Source organism: Anabrus simplex, chromosome 11 (genome assembly GCF_040414725.1).
Source record: "Anabrus simplex isolate iqAnaSimp1 chromosome 11, ASM4041472v1, whole genome shotgun sequence".
Classification (NCBI taxonomy): Eukaryota; Metazoa; Arthropoda; class Insecta; order Orthoptera; family Tettigoniidae; genus Anabrus; species Anabrus simplex.
Genome location: NC_090275.1, coordinates 86,749,167 through 86,762,330, shown reverse-complemented (window position 1 = coordinate 86,762,330; position 13,164 = coordinate 86,749,167). Strand labels below are relative to the sequence as shown.

The 13,164-nt window shown below is 43.2% G+C and overlaps 1 protein-coding gene across 2 annotated transcripts in view; it reads right to left on the bottom strand.

Annotated features, from left to right (window-relative positions):
• The window catches only part of LOC136883507 (fatty acid synthase), an 830,097-nt gene that overhangs the window by 683,986 nt on the left and 132,947 nt on the right, over positions 1-13,164 (bottom strand). For both annotated transcript variants that reach the window (XM_068229677.1, XM_068229680.1), the window contains exon 3: positions 11,418-11,570. In XM_068229677.1, coding sequence (XP_068085778.1) covers positions 11,418-11,570 — 153 coding nt within the window. The remainder of the gene's footprint in view (positions 1-11,417; positions 11,571-13,164) is intronic.

Genomic DNA, 13,164 nt, shown 5'->3' with positions numbered 1-13,164 from the left:
TTTCACTTAAATCCGCTTATTCTTCTCTTCCTTGCCGTCTGTCATCTGTCGGTGTTGCTCAGGGAGACATTTTAAGTGGTCTGCTGTTCGCCCTGTATATGAGTAAACTTGAACAATTGGTTACACAAAAGGCTCGCATTCTCTTTTATGCTGATGATATAGTTCTTCATTATTCTCATAGTAATGTCGATGTGTGTCGTCACTATATATATCAGCTAATGGAGCAAGTCATTACATGGCTTACTTTCCATGGTCTTCAACTTTCCACGCTTGTGCAATGTTTTTTACCTCTAAGCATAGGTTTAATTCTGAGCCACTTGTTTTCGATTTTCATGTCATCCCTTCTTGTTCCTCCCATAAATACCTTGGTGTCATGCTAGACCGCTCGTTATCTAGGAAACTTCATATTAATCAGTTACGTAATTCTTCTGATACGCATATTAAAATTCTCCAAGCAGTTACTAGACGATCATGGGGTGCTGATCCTGGCACAGCTCAGTCCGCTACTATTCGCTCTAGACTCGACTACTGTGCGCATGTTATAGATACTGCGGCGGATTCTTTTTTAACCACTTAAATACTATACAATGTAAAGCCCTGAGAACTTGTGTTGGAGCACTGTTGTCTACCCCTACTAATGCTCTCCTTGTTGAGACCGGTGAGCTCCCTCTTCCAATTCGCCGTAAAATGATAACATCTAAATATTTACTTAAAAGATTTGCCCTGGCTCAACACCCATTGCTTCCTAAATTGCAGTTATTAGATGAATACTTCCTTCTTTCACATGCCCGCCGTCGTAAGATGCCTGCTTTGTTGTATGCATATCAATTTCTTCTCTCATATAAAAATGCTATCTTACGCACTCCTTCTCCTCCGTTTTATTCAGTGCATTTTGACTGTTTATTTTTTGTCCCTTCTATCATTATCTCCCCTACATCTTACTTTTCCTCTTCTATTCCTGGTTCTTCGTTGACTGGCCCTCCTTTTAAATAACTACGTTTTGCTCCTAGTGATTCCGGCGTCAACATATATACAGACGGCTCAAAAAACTTTTCCGGCGTTGGAGCAGCGTTCTATATTGTCAATACCAATGTTGCTGAACTCTATCGTTTACCTAGTGACTTTTCTATCTACACTGCGGAACTTTTTGTATTCGTCAAGCTCTCATGTACATTAAGCATCATTCTATACCTAAAGCAGCTATTTATACGGATTCTCTCAGTGCCGTTCAGTCGCTCATGTCCTCTCATCTTTCTTTTAACTGGTATTTGTATTATGTTAAAAGTCTCATTTATACCTTGCATCAATCTGGGGTGGTTCTCACTTTCGTCTGGATCCCTAGTCATATAGGTGTCTATGGGAACGAACAGGCGGATTTATTCGCTAAGCGAGCTGCTCGTGATGGAAAATCCCTACTTAAACTTGCAGTTTCTCTACCCGATTTTTACCCTGTTCTTAAAAATTCTGCTTATCGTCAGTGGCAAAGAGATTGGACTCGATCAGCTTCGCATAAAGGTCGCTATTATTACAATATCCAGCCTTGTATTCCTCCCTATCCTTGGTATTTGAAGGCTAACTATTCCCGCTGTCACAATACAAACATTATTCGTCTTCACTTTAATCATGCCCTTACTCCTCTGTATAAAAATCGCTTTAACCTCTCCCCCCCCCCACTCCTCCTGTCTATGTGGTACTCCGAGTGCTGATGTAAATCATTTATTAATCCAATGCCCTGTGTATGATTCTTCTCGTCCGGCTTTTATTTCTCGTCTTATCAGTCTTCAGAAATCTCTCCCCACCAATGTCTCCTATTTGCTTACCGATATGTCTCCTGCTATAATACATGTTTTCAATCAATATTTGGATGATTCTCATATTCATTTGTAAATTACTGTCTTTTTATTGTTTGCTCGGTTACATATTCCTGCTTCCACTGTTTTTTGCTTCTACGCACTTCCTTTGTTATGTTTCTCGCTACTTAAGATGTGTACATAGACATGATGCTCAACTCTGTTCTTGTGACCTTCGTAGTGAGACTAATTGCGTGTGACTTTCGTAGTGAGAATAATTGCGTATGATTTCGCATTATAAGTGTAATGTCACGATAATAAGTGTCGTGGCTGGGTGAAATAATAGAGCCCATAACCTCTCCGACAACAACAAATATCTTTCACTTTCATAACCGTCCCTCCGATTCTCTTATGTCCACGTCCTGTTCTGTTAAATCGGCATGCTTACTATGGTATCAACCCTGACATGCTCTGCACTTAATTTTCTATGAACTATTCCGTTTGCCAATAGTTTTACCACATTTTACACATGAATTCATAGCGGAGAATTTGCGAAACGGTGAATCGATAGTTCAACGGCGATAGTATTCCCTTACTTTGAAATTGTCTGTAGGTGACAGTGTATTCACTACTATTTGTATTCATCTAACCGTTGCCTACGTGATTATCTCGTAGGCAACGATCTAACCTACACAATTCGTACTCACTTTGTTTGGATTTTTCTTTTTTTCAGAATTTTCACACGTACTTATCAGTCTGATAGTAAAATGCTAATTGTTAGAAATACATACATACCTTTCTAGCTGCATACACAAAGTAAACACACTGATATTACACAATGTTATTAATTGACCTGTCGATAAATACTACATACCGTATCTAAAATTATGTTAAATGACATTTCCGGCCATTTATGTCTTATACATTTTTACCGCATCGACTATGATAACAGAGATATTCATGAATTTCGATTTTTCTTGCTAAGTCCGTATCAATGCCGAACTACGAGAAAATAGGTGAACCGAATTTAATGAAATTCGGTATGTAAAGTCTAGGAATAAGGAGCTACAGTCTAGGATGGAAATATTTTTTTATTCAAGCTGGATGAAATCGTAGTTTAGCGGAAGGTGCATAAAATACCGTAACAAAAGTATGAGAATACAAGTTCCAATCATTTATGCCTTATACAGTTTTACCGTACCGACTAGATAAGAGAATAATGAATTTAGACTTTTGTTACTTAGTCCCTATCAGCGCCAAGCATTATAAATATGGAAATATTGTTTTACCCTGTTAAATGGCGATGGTTTTTGTCATTGTTGTCTTAAGGTGTAAAACCGCGTTGTCATCGGTCCGTATCGACAAGGAAAAATGTGAAGATGATTATAATAAGTGAGACAAAATCGTAAAGGAACGATCGCTAGAAGAATAAGACAAGAGGGAGCCATGAAAGATGGAAGGGTTCCCTTTAAATTAAATGTCCTAATATCACAGAGTTGGAAGAAAACTAAATGTGAAGGCCTACGATATCGAAAGCTCATAAAACTGATCAACAATAACATTACACTGATCATTATTGTGATGTGATTTGTATCTTCTGCTGCCACTCATCTCCGATAGATGGGATTGCTGCTGCGTCCCGCCCAGTCGTTCTTTCAATTGTTTAACGTCGCACTAACACTTCGAAGTTTTTCAACTATGGAGGGCTGGGATTGAGAAGGTAGCAGCCGTGTCCTTAATGAAGGCTCACTCGAAATATTTAGTATCTCGTGGCCAGAAATATTCGTTTCAGGCAAGAAATCAGTTCAGCCCTCCGAACGACCCACTACCTGCTTACACACTCTCTCTCATCGTTCACATCCATTCGACGCGTTAACACATGCACACATCTGAAGAGTGAGGGGAGGTGGAGAAAACGAAGCACGAGGAAATGTAGCATGAACGAAACACACGCGAAGGGGAAGATACGTGCTTCCCCGCCTGCACGTACATCCCACTGGATCGACAATGAAGGAAGAAGGGAATGAACGAAGGAACCACATGGCTCCTTGAAGGCAACATACGTAATGTATATGTCAACTGACTGAGGATAAAATTCTCCAGTTTCTCTGTAATTCTGTGTGCAAAGTCTGGCTGAAATATTAGCGGTCTCGATTAAAGGCTTCATTATCAAATGGCATCGCTCTCAACCACTGTACGATAGAGTGGCCCTTATTTTCGTCAATATAGGCCCTGTTAAATGCTACTACTACTAATAATAATAACATTAAACATAATAATAATCATTATAATTTTATCCTCAAAACCAAAGTAAAAATAACCTGGCATTAAATAATTATGATTATCAGAGAAGCAAGGGCGTTTGGAAAACCGTTCCTATGACGTTATTGCCAGCGCTGATCAAGCAATTAAATGCCATATATTGGGGTGGGATTATATCGTGCACACTTCAACGCAATTAAATTACAGTTAATTGTTTTCCCTGTTTAGGAAAAGCTAGTATAGCCAGAATGTTTAACCATAGAAGTATCTTCATCATTTCCCCGAAAAATGGAGTTGGGAATGACCTCAGAGTGCGCAACGTCGCAAGTAGAGGAGCAAAAACAGCCAACTCCCGGAAATGAGTCAGCACTTTTTCTTCAGCGTCAGCAGGTTAACAAAACGTGACGTTACGCCCTCGTGCTCTTGTTTGTAAACAAAGCCACGTGCTTTTATGACAGCTGTCAAGCTGACAGCTGCCATTTTTAAACAAGAGAGCATGGCTAACGTCAGTGCTGTCATCTTTATGGCACTAAATCTCATGGCTGCCAACTTATGCACGTGGGCGCGCGAAATTTGAATTATGCGTGTTTTTTGGGCAGTTGTTTAGATGACCACGTGAGCATGGCAGGCTAACCTAAGTAAATGGTTATGCTTTATTGAATTTTGGGGAGTACGGGCTTAAAGAGGTAGTCCTATTTTCCCTTTCCCCTTCCAAAAATAGGGGATGGAGGGATGTGCTCTCTCTGTACAGGTCTACCGCGTTGGTAGTGCTCTACCAAAAAGATATTGCCCGAATAAGAAGCCAGGCACGGCCACCTCTCTCTTCCAAGAGAATGGAAAAGAATTGGCCTTTTTTCCTGTTTTCATTCCCCACCCTGAAGGGGAGGGGCTAGCCACCTAGGGGGTTACTCCCTCTCTCTGGCCAGGAGATGCGGGCGGGTTAGGTAGAGGTGATGGGAGGAGGAGGTGGTAAAGGATGTGAAGAAATAGGACATGGGAGAGGAAGTGTGTGTATGTCTAAGTAGGGGACAACTGCTTTTTTATTTCATCGGTTAAGGTACATTTTTGTATAACGGAGAAGATTCAAACTAGGTATGAGTGAAAATGTGGAGTGCCAGGATGTGAAAAAAAGCGTTGTGTTACACGAGGGTGTGGAAAATGTGGATTGCTAGGAGGTGGAATAAGAAGGAGATATTCGCATGCGATGTGAGGAGGAGACGGAGGAGGTCAAAGTTAGGCAGTGGGGATGAAAGGTAACCGGAAGTGGGTGGAGAAAAACGGGTTTGTGGGTGAAGTGGGGAAGGAGGATCTGGCCGGGGACGTCGTCGAGATGTGGGAGGGCGGTTCGGACATCGATCTGCGCACCTCCCACCCGCTTACCGATGCAATAAAAAGGCAGTGCGCAGTGCCAATTCCATGCACAATACATCACAGGAGAATCGATCTCTCTATAGTGTGAACTGCTCACTATTCCACGGCACGTTTTCTTCTTTTGATCGGCTGGGTGGCTCCTCACCTTTATTTTAGCACCCCGCCGCACTAAAAAAGCAAATCGGCTGACACCAAGTAGGAAGTCGGCCTCCCCATCATGTATAGCTGTATCATTGTCGACGTTAATCCTGCCTACTCTGACCACGATATCTTCAGCGAACTCCACGCAGAGGGCGTCTCAGCTTGCAACGTGTCGAGGATAATGAACGGCCCGGTTCCAACACCTCTGGTCAGTCTACAGCTCCCCACCGAAGACGAAGTCCTGAACCTTATCAGCAACGGCGCGTATATATATCGACAGCAACACACAGTGGAATCTAGTCCGTGTTACACACAATCACAGCCACCTGATGACGCACCTACCACGCCCGTTGCAGCCGCACCATCCCCGGGGACACTACAGCAACAGTCTTCGTCCTATTTTTGCACTACCGCCACCACCACCACCACTACCACCACGACATCTGTCCATAACCTTTCCCTCATTCCTATCACAACTGCAGCAACGTCCCATCCTTCAACAACTATGACTTCCACTCTCCCTCTACTTTCAACACCCGCACAACCTAGTCCTCAATACATATCACATCCGCAACTTGATGCAGCATCTACCACGTCGCAGCAGCCGTCCTTCCACCGCCACCAGCATCTTTCCGTGCCGAAGCCGAGGCATCTGCTACGCCTGCCACACCTGCCACAACCTCTACAGCAGCCGCATCATCGCAGCCACCACCGTCTTCTAACGCTCTGTACAGCTGTGTTATTCGTGGCGTTGACCCTTCAATCACCGACCAAGAAGTACTCCAGGAACTCCAGAAAGACGGCGTCCCTGCCCGTCGAGCCTTCAAAATCCAGAACAGCAACGGTCCAACGTCTCACGTTCGCTTACATCTCCCCACAGCCGATGATGTACAGCGCCTCATCCAACGTGAAGCCTATATATACCGCCACCTTCACAAAGTAGAGGCATCTCGTTCCCCACCCCACCCTTCTACTAGACATCCCCCAACAACACACGGCCTCGCCCCCGGCCGGCCACAGCCTCTCTATTTCCATCCCATCAACCCGTCAGTCCACCCCTACCCCCAATTAGCTACTTCCTTCAACCATCTTCTCCTCTCGATCTCATCCGACTCCTCATCACCTCATTGTACAATGTCTCCTCTGAATTTTCACTTCTTACAAACATCCCCGGTATTTAAATAATATCCGCGCACACCTCCTTACTCATTACTTCCACTTACCCCTTCTTTAACCTATCGCTCCTTCCACAACCAGCCGAAACTCCTGGCCAGGGTGAAGGCGTTACCTTCAAGGTGGCCCGCATCTCCCCTTTAGGGTGGGGAATGAAAACACTGGAAAAAGGCCAATTCTTTGCCACTCTCTCGGAAGAGAGGGGTGGCCGTGCCTGGCTTCTTAGCCGGGCATTATTTTTTTTGGTAGAGGACTACCAAGAGAGGACATCTCTCCATCCCCTATTTTTGGAAGGGAAAATAGGACTACCTCTTTAAGCCCCTACTCCCCCGAATTCAATAAAGCATAACCATTTACTTAGGTTAGCCTACCATGCTCACGTGGTCATCTTAACAGCTGTCAAAAAAGCACGCATTATTCAAATTTCGCGCGCCCACGTGCATAAGTTGGCAGTCATGAGGTTTAGTGCCGCAAAGATGACAGCACTGAAGTTAGCGATGCTCTCTTGGTGGCTTGGTTTACAAACAATAGCACGTGGCTTTGTTTACAAACAAGAGCACGTGGTCGTAACGTCACGGTTTGTTAACCTGCTGACGCTGCAGAAAAAGTGCTGACTCATTTCCGGGAGTTGAGCTGTCTTTGCTCCTCTACTGTCGCAAGCCACACCCTGTGGAAGAAGAACACATGTGACGTTGATTTGGCTACTTCTCCTTCATCCTCAGGGTTGGCCAAAATCTTCGCCCAAACGTTACCTGTTTCCTTTTGCACCCGGAATTCTTTTGGTCGCGATTGTACAGCCCGAGCATTTGCCTGGTATGAAAATGGGTAACAACGGAAAACCATCTTCAGGGAAACTGATGGTGGGGCTCCAATCCACTATCTTCCGAATGCAAGCTCACAGTTGCGAATCCTACCGGCATGACCAATTCGCTTGGTAAATGAAGTCCGGTCTTAAATCCTCGGCCAGAACCAAAATAAGCCTGGGACAATTTTTTTTGTATAATCGCGCCGTACTTCTATTTAATTGTAATACGTGTGTAATATTGATCCTTTGGTGGAAGATTCATTGCATAATATTGATTCAGAATCAAAATCTCAAAAGAGCTATTATTACCGCCCTTAAGTTGGACAAAGCGGAGGCGGGAGAGGTTATTCTCCGGGTACTCCGGTTTTCCCCGTCATATTTCATTCCAGCAACACTCCCCAATAGCATATCATTCCATCTATCAGTCATTAATCATTGCCCTAGATGAGTGCGACAGGCTTCGGCAGTCGGCACAATTCTCATCCTCGGCGCTAGATGGGGCTTCATTCATTCAATTCCTGACCCGGTCGAATGACTGGAAACAGGCTGTGGAATTTTATTTTCATTTCATTTTCAATGACAAGACACGTAATATAAAATGCGGTAATGTTCACATTAATAAGTATTACTATTCCTCGTCGATTTTTCAAGACATTTGGGTTGGAGGAACTGATTTCGAACATTGTTCTGTCAGTAATAAAGAGCTCATGTAGTATCTCATTCTAAATTATGTGACATTACCCTGGACACCCAATCACATATGCAAATAATTAATAATTAATGACGAAACTACACAACCCAGAACAATAATCATAGTCAACTGCTATTACACAAACTTCACAATCCCAATTCACAAATTAACACTCCCTAACATTGAACACGGTAATAAGGATCACACAACAGAAAAAACTAACACATAATTAAGTAACCTAGGATGTGGCCACCCGGAAGAGTGACCTCATCTCACCCTATCAATACATAACTGAATACACCCACTATAGAACGACAGAGGAGCTCCGAAGGGAGCACCGGCATCGGTAGCTCACATATCACCTGTCTCCATAAGACAGGTGAACCATATAGAATCTAGGGTTCAGGAACGACGTATACGGCCCGTAAAGAACTATCATTTGGCCTTAAATTACTGTATATTACAGGATGTTCCAGGAGGAATAGTCAATATTCAGGGATATGTCAGGAACGATGGTTTGAATCAAAAAGCTTCCCATGGCCATATGCCCTATTCTGAATGGTTTGCGAGAGAGAACACTTTTAATATACTTTTGTTTTTTTGATTGCCAACGGCCGTAGCCGTGTTGAAACACCCGATCCCGTGAGATCTCCGAAGTTAACCAACATTGGGCGTGGTCAGGAGTTGGATGGGTCGCCACGCCCTGTTGGTGGGAGTAAGGGAATGGAGGAGCGGAAAGGAACTGGCCACCATACCGCACGTAAACTCCAGCTCAGGAACACCTCTGCGGACGTTCGGGCCTGCCTTCGGGCAGAACAACCCTTACCTTACCTGTTTTTTTTATTAATGTAGCGCACATGTCTTACCCACCCAACATCTTTGACGTTTAGAAATGTGTACAGGTTTTCCGCATGTCATGTTCGTGGGACATTGATACGTGCAGAAAGTCACCGTGTTCTGGTAATAGGACTACACTGCACAATTTCGATACCACTTTGCCAATACAAAGTGTGCCTGGTAGCATGTCTGCTATGGAAACAGACCGATTCTCCTGTAGTATCACTTCCCACTCCTACCTGTTATCTCTTTCTCCTTAGAATTAATAGCAGGTCAGAGGCAATGTAGAATAGTGTCGATCGCCGAGTAGGGGGAGCTGTCTTTGTGACCTCCCCCCATCGAAAACGAAAGAAAGACCGAGAGGTTAGTGAGTGCGTTAGTAGTTAGTCTTGTCTTCTGATGGTGCAGTGAGGACTTATTCAATCAATCAATCAATCAATCAATCAATCAATCAATCAATCAATCAATCAATCAATCAATCAATCAATCAATCAATCAATCAATCAATCAATCAATCAATCAATCAATCAATCAATCAATCACTACTGATCTGCATTTAGGTCAGTCACCCAGGTGACAGAATCCGTAACTGTTGTTTTCCCAGCCTTTTCTCAAATGATTGCAAAAATATTGGAAATTTATTGAACATCTCCCTTGCTAATTTATTCCAATCCCTATCTCCCCTTTTCTACAAACGAATGAAATGAAAATACACACCCTGTTTCCAGTCATTTGACCGGGTCAGGAATGGAATAAATGAAGCCCCATCTAGTGGTGAAGATAGGAAATGTGCCGACTGCCAAGGCCTGTCGCACTCCTCTGGGGCAATGAAAAATGACTGAAAGATGAAATGAAATGTTAATGGAGAGTGTTGCTGGAATGAAAGATGACAGGGAAAACCGGAGTGCCCGGAGACAAACCTGTCCCGCCTCCGCTTTGTCCACCACAAATCTCACAAGGAGTGACCGGGATTTGAACCACGTCTATAAACGAATATTTGCCCTAATTTGTCCTCTCTAATTCCAACTTTATCTTCATCTGTTCTTGTCAGAGTCGGCGGTAAATTTCTTCGGTGCGTATTTCTTAACAGTGATGCAGTCTTGTGTATAATTAATTGTGTATCACTGTGTAATCGTTCCGTGAACTGAGTGGGAATTGTGTGTTGTAAGGAATGGACTCACTGACAATAAAGTGGTTTTTACAGTCAAGAAGAGGACATATCTTGTGTGATATTTATTTACACACATAAAATCGTATTGAGAACGATACATTGGTGACGATAAATTGGATTCGAAAATCAAGATCAACCAGATGACCGTGGCGACTTTACACACAGCGCTGGCATCCCGAAGTTTGCCGACGGCGGGATGCAAAGTGGATTTGCAAGCGATGCTGCGCCAGGATCTATTGGACAACGAGGAGGACCCAGACAGTTTCGACTTCGACGACACCTCGAAGGAAGAAAATAGCGACCGGGTAAGAGCGATGTTCGAACAATTAACTTCCTTGATTCAGGCCCAGTTTGGAAAACTCGAGAAAAAAACAAGGCCCAGTCGGCCCAGTCCGAAGTGATGCTCTCGGTTGTGGAGTCCGTAGTTCGAGGCCCAGCGAAGGAAGCGAGTGCTCTGCGTGATGGTACGACGGCCGTGGAGATACGAGTGAAGCCTACAAGCAGTGATGTTGGCTCTGGCGTCGTGATGGTGGTCGAGTCACGACAGAGTCACTTCCTGGGGAACATGCCGGACCCATTTCGAGACCGGATCGACGTCAGAAGAGGGAGCTGAATACTCGATCGCCGGACTGCGTGGGCAGGAGGTGGAAATACGATGCAGCCCCGAGAGCTGCGAGAAGTCTGTGGGAGAATTCAACGGACGCGGCAGTGTGCACCAACCGATAGCCGACTACCGAGTTGAGAAGCAGGAGACGACACATACACCCAGCGCCTGTGCTAATTAAACAATTATGGTTAAAATTCCCGACCCTGCGGGGAATCGAACCCGGGACCCCGTGACCAAAGGCCAGCACACTAACCATTTAGCCATGGAGCCGGACTTCTACCTCCCCTAAACCTATGTTTTCCCTGAGTAAGAACAAAAACATAAAAATAAGAATTTTCGATTTATTACTTTGAAATAAACACGTGGTATATTAAACGTTAACATTAGTGTGAGGTTAATTTGCTCAAGTATGAACAACAAGTACCACAAATGCAACGGGCCGGCACTGCTAATGTTGTCGTCAGTACGTAACTTCAGGCGGTAGTGCACTATATTTTAACGTCATAGGGCATTGCGTGGCTGCCCGATCTGGATCATATTATTTAACATTAATATATCGATTAATTTACCTGCATCCACAATAGTTTCGTAAACCTTCTCCAGCAAGATTCGGGTAGTAGGGTCCGTGTAGTTCACTTCTTTGCTTGGTATTCTGAAGAAATCTGAATCGAACTTATCAGCATGTTTTAATTTTCCCTCGCGGACGGGCGATTCTGTTGATTCTGTAACAGAAACACAACAATACAAAATCCCTCGTTAAATTTAACCACAGGAGACATAATAATGATATTGGCTAAGTAAAACCAACGATCCACAAAGTGAAAGACTTCCAAGGCCTGGGTTAAACAGAGAACAAGAGCTGATCAAGGTAAGTCGGATATGAAAGATGATAATGATGAGTTTGGCACAACAAGGTGGAAGCAATGCTGAAGTCATCTAGGAGACCCGTGATCGCTAACCCACACTCTGAAGTTCAGAGTCACTGTGCGGTGGGGGGTGGGTGTGTTGATATATTGGTGGTGGTGGTGAATATTGTTTTAATGGGAAGTACAACTGGGCACCCATCCTTTTAACAGTAACGGTGGGGGTGGTGATCCTTATTCTCTTAAGAAGAAACATAGCTGGGTAAACATCTATTCACCTCTAGTACAGAAATATACAACTTATCAAAAAATTCCCTTTGAGGTTGTTTTAAACATATATCGAGCATTTTCATGTGCAAGGTAATAAGTACTAATAACTTAAGTCATAGCAATTTCTGTATACATTTTAATGAACAGATTAATTAGTATGATACTCGACAAAAATCCTATTTTTACATTGTTCACAGCCTAACTCAACTAAGCTGGTCCAGCGGTGTAGGAGTAGCATGCCGGAGGCCGCGGGTTTGATTCCCGGCCAGGTCAGGGAATTTTACCTGAATCTGAGGACTGGTATGAGGTCCACTCAGCTACTCTGCACATAAATAATGTATATGAATTCATATTGAAATAGTATTACTGTCACTATTAGTCTGCTATTTCATGTTTAGTTTATATTCTGTATTAGAATTGGGAAACTTGAAAAATGTAACATGATCTGTACTACCGCTAGGTGTGAGCTTCTAGCTGATTGATAAAGAAGAATTTATGTACCTTGGAGGCATACGACACTATGTCCAATTTTGTCAAATTCTCTTTTTACGATAAGTTTATTCTCTGTGTTACGCTCTTTCGAGTGGTATACAACGCTATGTCCAGAGTCATATAACAAATATTTCCCTCGTTAAAATAACACTATGTCTCATGTTGTTCAGTGGCATGCAACATTATGTGGATGTGTATTAATATGCATCTGCGTTTCTATGGGCACCATCCGGAGATAAACAGCCAGTAGTCCTTTCCCAAGCGATGCACTTCTAATTTAGGCAGAAAAGTATATGAACTGCATTTTTCAGAACATCCTTTTGACAGTGAGTTCAGGAAGGTTGATCTGAGAAGATGCTGCGATGACTTAATAACATCACTGCCATATGTACCTTCAATTTGTCTTACATTTTATAAAACCTTGAGACATAACAATTCTAACAGGAACTAGGCGACGATAATGATGATAACGTTGATGATTAAAATGTTTATAATGGACCATTGCTTAGTCTACCGTAGCATAGTGAGGAGTATCACATTTGGTTGTGATAGGAACTTTTACTAACACTAGTTTTTCCAAAAGAATATGCGAATGTTCAGTTATGTTCAGATAATTGTGTTGAGGTGCTGCCCTTCTGACCCCAACTTGGCTCAGGCTTGTGGTATTTGAAGGTGCTCAAATACGTCAGCC